The sequence below is a fragment of the Sycon ciliatum genome, chromosome 8, assembly GCF_964019385.1.
Source record: "Sycon ciliatum chromosome 8, ocSycCili1.1, whole genome shotgun sequence".
NCBI lineage: Eukaryota > Metazoa > Porifera > Calcarea > Leucosolenida > Sycettidae > Sycon > Sycon ciliatum.
In genome coordinates, this window is record NC_088650.1 from 4,400,897 (window position 1) to 4,409,530 (window position 8,634).

The 8,634-nt window shown below is 46.0% G+C and overlaps 1 protein-coding gene across 1 annotated transcript in view; it reads left to right on the forward strand.

The window, feature by feature from the left end:
- The window catches only part of LOC135823142 (uncharacterized), an 88,711-nt gene extending 80,132 nt beyond the window's left edge, over nucleotides 1–8,579 (forward strand). The window contains exons 2-4 of the mRNA XM_065335982.1: nucleotides 4,667–4,862; nucleotides 5,881–6,650; nucleotides 7,114–8,579. Coding sequence (XP_065192054.1) covers nucleotides 5,922–6,650; nucleotides 7,114–7,500 — 1,116 coding nt within the window. The 5' untranslated portion in view covers nucleotides 4,667–4,862; nucleotides 5,881–5,921 and the 3' untranslated portion in view covers nucleotides 7,501–8,579. The remainder of the gene's footprint in view (nucleotides 1–4,666; nucleotides 4,863–5,880; nucleotides 6,651–7,113) is intronic.
- Nucleotides 8,580–8,634: the final 55 nt, after the last annotated feature.

Below are 8,634 nucleotides of genomic sequence, written 5' to 3' on the forward strand. Positions count from 1 at the left end.
TGGATCCACTAAGGTGTGACTTTGCTATTGCCTCAGTATGTGGGTGCATAGCAACCCACTCATGTTGTATGCATGGGTGACTTTTACTTCGCCACCAGTTGTAACCCCGCCCCCAGTAGCCAAATCAGTCAGTTTCACTGGCTACATCACCTTGCTGTGAGTAAGACGGCTTGAAATGTGCTTGGATCCATACAAAAACTGGATCCAAGTGGACCCAGTTTTTGAATTTTTGAAATTGTTGCTATGCTGTGACGTAGCACTTTCAAGCCCTATGGCTTCCAAAACTTTTGACTGTAGCCCATAACCATGACGACCACGGTACAATACGCGAAGGACTAAAGGGACCGTCACTTAATTTTTGCCGACTACCCGCCAAAAAAATCTTTTCGTTTCACGTGTCAGACACGTCCGCGAGCGCGCGCCCGGCCTGCGCTACCTTTCACGTCAGGCAATCTGTTCACGCCACATGGCTGGATAGCGCGTATAAACATGATTGAAGACTTGCAAAATCAATTTTTTCCAAGTCCAGGCGCTAGGCGCTAGGCCTAGGCAGTACTAATGCCGTAGTAATGGCGAATGCCTAATGCCCAGGCAGCTGACTTTATTTTCGGAGAAACACTACTCATTGTAGTAAAAAGTAACAATGAATAGCGATATCATCTAGGAAGGATCGCTACCCTAACGCGAAGGAAAGGCCTTGCGCGGCTGCTCTACGAAGTGTTGAAGAAAGACTCATCAAAGTTAGTTGGTGGACGAACAACTCGCTGGCGCCGGAAAACTTGGCCCCCAACGATGGTGTTTGGTGAATCATCAAGCAAAATGTCTTGTACAGCAGTGTTCACCGAGGAAGGAGAACGCTCTAGTCGCTGCTGTTGCCCGTTTCATCCACGTTGGGCGTTAGCTGCACCGCGCCTATTGTGTTTTAGTATTCCATGGACACACATTAGCATTCAGAGCGATTGTGGAGCCACAATTTACTTCACACAGCGTTGTATTGTCCACGAGCGCAAACTTCATTATCAGCAGTAACTGTTACTCTTCATCCTACATGTAGACTTGGAGTATACACGGCCTTGTCACGACAGCGACAGCTCTACAGAGTGTTCAAGTGAGAAACATCTATTGTTGGCGGACGAATAAATGGCTGGTTCCGAAAAAACGCGGCCTGCACCGATGGTGTTTGGTGGATCATCAAACAGGGTGACCAGCAGTGTTCACCGAGGAAGGAGAATGCACTCGCCACCACTCCGATTCATCCAAGTGGGCGTTAGCTGCGTCGCGCCTATTGTGTTTTAGTATTCCATGGACGCACACTAGCGTTCTCAGCGATTGTGGAGCCACAACATATCTTCATGCGGCGTTGCACTGTCCAAGAGCAGAAACGTCAGCAGTGACCCATCGTCATACATGTAGATTTGGAGTATACACACCGTGCGCCAATGGGCCTTGGCACAACAGCGGCAGCTCTACGGAGTGTTCAAGTGAGAAACATTTGTTTCGACTTTTGGTGGACGAACAAATCGTCGGTGCCGAAAAACGTGGCCTGCGCCGATGGTGTTTGAACCATCGAGGGCTCCGGAAGCAGCAGCTGAGCCAGATCAGCCAGTCTTGCCAACTCTCAGTTGCCGGACTCCGTGCTGCAGCTAGCAGCACTGGCACCAGCCGGAAATATTTTTCCGCCGATACCCGTTACTTCCAGTTCTGTCAAGGGCATAACTGGAATCCATTGCCAGGTGATGACTTTTTACTTTATGTGTTATTTTGCTGCCGAGTTGTTCAGAACTTTTCAGCCCCGATCTGTCCATGTCTACATGTCGGCCATCCGCAAACTTCATGTGGAAGTTGGCTTTACCTACCCGTCAGGCCCAATGACTCTCCTTGCAAGGTTCCTGTCGGGCATCAACAGGTCATCATCGACACAGCGTCCTAGCCTGCTGATAACCACTCAACTTCTCAGGGAGATTAGCCGGCATGTTGCCTTTCCACGGATGTGGCACCCTCATGACAAGGCCATGCTAAGGGCAAACTGACTGCTTTATTTTAGCTTTACATTACCGCAGTCAGTCCAGCACAATACACCAATCGTATTTCACTATTACTCGCGTGTCATAATTGGGGATATGGGCTGCTCCGCCCTATATCCCTGATATGCCAACTAGACGAAAAGTGTGTTCTGAGCCTGTATCGCGTATAATAGGCTCATCGTAAAACAAATAATAAAAGTCTTAAAAATCAGGGTTTACGTGACACTCGGGTTCCAGCCAAGTTTTCCGCATCCGCAGGAACGCTACCCCCCTCTTGAATCATAGCATAGTGGACTCTGCAATGAACAGATTATGAAACTCCCTGCAGATTTACTACGGTCATTTCTGGTGACTGGTCTTGGGGCACCGTGGAAGCTGTGACTGGTTGCCAAGTTTAGTTTTGTGACTGATCATGGGGCATTTGTGACTACTTCGAAGCACAGCTCTGATTGAACACAGAGTCTTATAGTCCATCGGCCAAGTCTCAAAATCGAAAGTGGTGATGCACTGAGCTTCCAACTAAACGCGACCGTACCCAGCACGTAGAGAATATATCAGAGAACACTATTCCGTTTGTTGGACGTGCCGAATTCAGTCCAGAGCGTCGATACGAAGCGTTCTTCGTCGACGAGTTTTTTACTGTGCGCTCCATTTGAGAGTGCGCAGAGTTCTTATCGAGAGTTTTTTGAGCAGATTTTCAATTTTTTTTTCAACTATTGAAAGACCAAGACGATCAACAGACAAATACAATAACAGTCAGAAGCTACGCATTCAGTGGACAACAGCGAAAGGAGGGACGTGACAGCAAGTTAGCGGCCGAGTCAAGTTCAATGGACCGGGCCAGGCGGGATGTACGAAACAGTAGGCATGGGTGGGTAATGCTAGTTATTTGCTGCGATAATGCTGAAGGAAATGCTCATAATATGGGGATATATAGCCACTTATAATGCTCACATTACTCCATTTAATGTCAGTTTGAAAGTTGGAAAAGTCGATTTAAGAGGGCCGTCTTGGATCAAGGCCAAAGCGTAGAAGAAAAAAACTTAAACAGCAGTGAGCGTGTTGTCTGAAACAATCCACCGAGAAGGTTGATTTGCAACGTCAAGTTTCCGACTCTCCGGACGAAGCCGGACGGGTTCAGATGCACGATTTTCGGAACTGGACCTAGCCAGCTTCATGCATGCCACCGTTGTCGACCGGCAATTATGCTTGTAATGCCAATTTTACATGCGAAATGGTGTGATAATGCCAGCATTATACCACCTGGAAAAATGGACTATAAAAAATTAATGCTAGCCATAATGCTAGCATTACCCGCCCATGCCTACTAGAGGTGTGCGGGTAATGCTCGAAAAGGTGGCAGATTCTGCTCAAAAAGCAGTGAAATTGGCAGAACCATACAAGCCTTATGGCAGGCAATTCCTCGAATTCTGCTCCATTTCTTTATCCACATACCAAACATGCATGAAACTTACCAGAAAAGGTACCGAATTCTGCCAATTTTTCTGCCGGCATATGCCTAATGCCTACTGGTGGCGTGAGAGAGAAAGTAGGAAAACATTCCATTGCACTAGGTAGTGTGACCGTACTTCATGCTAGGCGTAAAGGAATTCCGCATACTTGTACTTGTACTATCATGATTGTAGATCTCTTCGCCTCGTGAACCACATAACCATGGTTACAACAGCCATGGCCTGCAGCGACCAGGCTCCAAAAACAAAAATTGATAGCTCCGATTTGACATTCACAGTCGCAGTCATCATCTCGACTGGGTCTGTGCATGTCATGCAGCGCTAGCTAGCAGAGACCGCCTGCCAGTGAGCGACCAGGAGAAGCAAGGCGGGCTTGAATGGCCTGGTCTTGGGCTAGGCTAAGGCTGGGTTTGTTGCAAACGTGCACACGGTGTTGATATTTCTAGCTGCGTGTCTGCAAACACGTTTTGCGGTTTTCCGGTTGAAAAATGCCTTGACCGCAACATGCGACAGGTAATGAAACAGTGTCAAAGTACGATAACAATTATTACGCTACCTGTTGAAGTATAATACTTGTGCTTCTGTCCCCAACACCTGCTATCCATGTGTTCGTTCAGGAGTACTGCATGCGGAAAAGCGGTTGAACCATAATTATTGTATTCAAAACTTGTTCAAATGTCTAGACTATGGTCAAACGTGTGAGACCACCGCATCCCGGAAAGCTTTCACTAGTAGTAGTACAATGATTAATCAATATCCTACCTGGTCCTGGGATCGCGGCGGGGGTCTACGTGTCGTGTATATCGAAAGTTTGCTGCGCGCCTGTACTGGGTATTATGGAGATAGCTTCTGTTGGGCACAGTGAGATAGCGTGTGCGTAGATCTACTGCTGCCAGTGCTAGTACTGCTGCTGGTCACGCCAAAGAGACCCAAATCGCTCTCTACTCTAGCCGCACTGTGGAAGCACGGATACACGTTCTCCGCTGCACCGAAGCGACATTCACACACATTACCATCGTCCCAGTTTCTGTCTGGCCATAACCGAGATGCACTGCTCCAGCGTCACGAGAAAACTGAATGCAGTATGTATTTTTGTTTGTCCATTTAGTGGATAAAGGAGAAGAGCATTCCTCGTGAGAGCTGCAGCATTCCTCCTGTGTCTGCTCGTAGGTACTGAAGTAAACGTTTCTTTCCGTGATTGAGACGAATTCAGCAGCACAGGCAACAGATAGTTGCGAGCTCCGGCCGTCTACCGCTCTGAGTACATGAGTGATCGGATCCCCGATAATCATCCCTAACATTCTCGACGTGGACTGCCCATTGAGCACTTAGATCGCGAAGCGTTGGAGTCACCATTTCCCATATGGTGAGCACGTTCTGTAGAAGTAGAAGGACAAGTCGTATTATGAGTACAACATGCGAGAAAATGGGCATTGGTCAAAGTTTTCATCCTTTCACTGCTATTTCAAAGACCTTTTTTTCGAAAAATCCATGATGACCTGGAAAAATGAAGCCAGAAGGGAAGAATGCAATGGTAGCGCATTCCACACAAACTTCCGGCAATTGTTATTCGCAGTCAGTAGTTGCAAAGCAGATCCTTATTTACACCATACAGGGGCGTCGGAAGGTATTCTAGTGTGGTACGGTCAGCCATCTGAAGAACTAGTACAATTTACTTGTGGGAGGGTGGTTACTGAGCCAAAAATGTGGAAATTCAAATCCCAGATCCGTGTATTTTATTGATTTACGGGGTGACTGGGTCCAAGAGTGGTACAGTCAATACCGTAGTAACCATACTGTGTCCGATGCCCCTGCCATAGCGCTTATCCGTGGCCATCGGTAGAGTATAGTTACGTAGTAATCATGTGATCGCTGTGCTGAATAAAGGAGTCAAATGTCTCTGTGCTGTTGCATGTGTTAGAGTTTTCCGTTGCCTGAGCCTTTAGCATGAAACTCAAAATACGAGTCATAAACTCAAACACAGATTTCCTCCCACCTTCTGAACACAAATATCATGCTGTCAATCATAGTCAGTCACAGTAAATTCTGCGACTCCTGACTGAGCATAGCGAAAGAGTGCAAAAAACCTATTTTTCACTCACAATATATGTTCCAGTAGCTGCTCTTGTTCTGCGCAACTCCATAAAACCTGCCTTCGCGGTCTTTGTTTTCCTTGTTGTAGTTGAAGTTCATCGTGAGTGTGATTGCTCTAGTAAACCATTACCCCATATAATGAACCGTTGATCTGTGAGTGAAAAGTGATGTGTTTGAAATTGCAGCACATGCTGGTAATGGTGTTCCAAGATGTATTGTGCAGAGAATCTATTATGGAGATCGACCAACTTGCAGATAACTACAATTACGGTGCTCCTTTTTTTCTCCAGATACCACAGCGCCTGGTGCACCCACATCACACCACTCCGAAATGCAACAAAAGGGAAATTCATCTTGTACAGGGAGCACCGGTAAGGCTACAAGTCGGAGAGATTCAGCTCGTCAGTCGGTCATGCCTTACCACAATCCCACATCTACCGTCACACACCAACAGCCATCTTCGAAGGAACCAAGCTTCAGTTCACCTTCAGGTATCAACCAGCAGCCACATCACAGAGGGTCTACAGACAATCATGTCTTGGAAGAAAGAAGCACTAAGCAAGGGGAAGCAGAAAGACAAAGCAGCGTAGACAAGCAGTTTCAGGGGCTGAGTATCTCATCAGCCACTACTGCCACAGTTTCTCCACCTTCCACTATTGCTGCTGTCCCTACTGCTGCTGCTGCTGCTGCTGATGATGATGATCATGATCATGATGATGTGCCTGATTTTCCACAAGATGCTAATCAGGCTTCGAGTGAAGCATACCCAGAAACACAAGCAAGTTCCGAACAGCAAACGGCTGATCTGAGAAAAATTGTCAGCTTTCACTTAAATCATCAGCAGCAGCAGCAGGAACAGATGACATTTCCGCGGACAATCCAAGCCAGCAAAGCAATGGTGTATGATGTGTTCAAGTTTACCGTAGGGCACATTGAAATCCTGGAAAGACTGGAGATGAAAGAGATGAAAAAGGTGCCACCTTCAATGTCATCATCCAGCAAGAAGCTATATGAAACTATGAAGCACAATCATGAAGGCACCAGGATCACTGTTGATGAGGTAAGTTGCTTCAGGTTTGCGTCGACATTAATTTCAAATGTGAAATTTTCTTTCCTTCCGCAGTGCATGAGAGAGCTGACCTGTGCATATAGTATCATTTTAAAAAGGTGTACACTGTAAAGGCGTTTGTAAGGGTATTGATATCGATGCAAGGAAAGTGAGCGCACTCACACCACGAGAACAATAGAACAATGTTTTAAGATTTGAACGCCGTTTTCATGTGATTATTATCAGAAATCATCGTCACACTGAGTGTTGGACTACAAAAAAATATCGTTCCATTGTTCTCGTGGTATGAGTGCGCTCACTTTGCTTGCATCGATATTAGGTTTCTTGTCTCCACGCCGACTTTGTAAGGGTATTGGCAAATATTTTTCTTCTAAGTCAGAACGTGTACATCAAGTAATGGCGGTCCTTTGCAAGTTATGTGCTGTGCTATCTTGTATTGCTTTGTTTTCCCCAGATGATTCAGCGATGCAACAACTACCTTCTGATCTTGGCGATCCAGATGGGCTCCTGCCACCCAGAGGCACGTTCTCAACTGCAGGAACAGCTGAGTAAAAAGGTGGCTGATTGGATTAGTACCTGCGATTTGGGAATCGATAGTGTTCGCCATTTCACAACGAATATGGAGCGAGCAATTCAGCAGGAAGAGCCCCAGCTAATGTCAACAAGATCACCCCCACCACCACCACAATCAGCATTGTGGATGCCTAAAACATTGGGCCGGGTCTTCCAGGTCGTCCAAGGTGCTTTGGTAATGAGCGACGAGATGCAGAAGGACTACGAGGATAATCCCAATCTTCAAGCCATCCTCTCTGAGTTCAGGAACCAGGCCAGTTTTCGCTGATTTACAGTCATTGGCACTCATTGCTATAACATCACCATGACATCACCGCTACATCATCATGACATCACCATTACATCATCATGGCATCAACATAGACCCGCGGCATCATTTCAACAAGGGTTTTAGTTTTAGTTTTGTTTTATTCCAAGCAATACATGGCTGGGGAAGCCAATGACCACTTTGCGTGGCCATTTCAGGGTTTTATAGCCAACCACGGCCAGCAAGAAAGGAAAAAGAAGGTGAAAAGAAAAGGAAAAAGAGAGCACATAAAAGCAGAACTTCATGTCTTTTTGCTGGTGCTTTTTCTCTTCTATTTTTGGCTTAGTCCATTATCACTGTACACGTGTATGTAATAATTGACATTTTTTAGGCATAACCACGTCATCTATTTGTTCATAAACGTATCCATTCTCACATTACGCACCTCCACACAGGACATATTGGAGCGAGCCACATTGTCCTCTGTCCGCACACTGTATTTACATTGTCCTCTGTCCACACACTGTATTCACATTGTCCTCTGTCCACACACTGTAATCACATTGGACTCTGTCCGCAAACTGTATTCACATTGTCCTCTGTCCACACACTGTATTCACATTGTCCTCTGTCCACACACTGTATTCACATTGTCCTCTGTCCACACACTGTATTCACATTGTCCTCTGTCCACACACTGTATTCACATTGTCCTCTGTCCACACACTGTATTCACATTGTCCTCTGTCCACACACTGTATTCACATTGTCCTCTGTCCACACACTGTATTCACGTTGTTGTTAGCACATACATGTAGAAAACAATATTGATTCATGGTTTTTCTGAAAGTACAATTTGTACATTCATACCCTCTCATAGTAATATTGTTTCATTCCAAAGTAAAAACACTCGGTAATGTGAAGAGAGTAGGATTTGCTGGGACTGATGGGCGGAAAGGTTCAAGTAGACGCTGGAGGCCGAACTACTCTGCCCAACCTGAAGCGTTTCCTCATTCACAGTGACGAGCCTAACATATCCCAAAACACATACATGTACACAGTCACTTCAGATACGTTGTGTCCATGTACAGTCCATGTACAGTCCATGTACAGTCCATGTACAGTCCATGTACAGTCCATGTACAGTCCATGTAC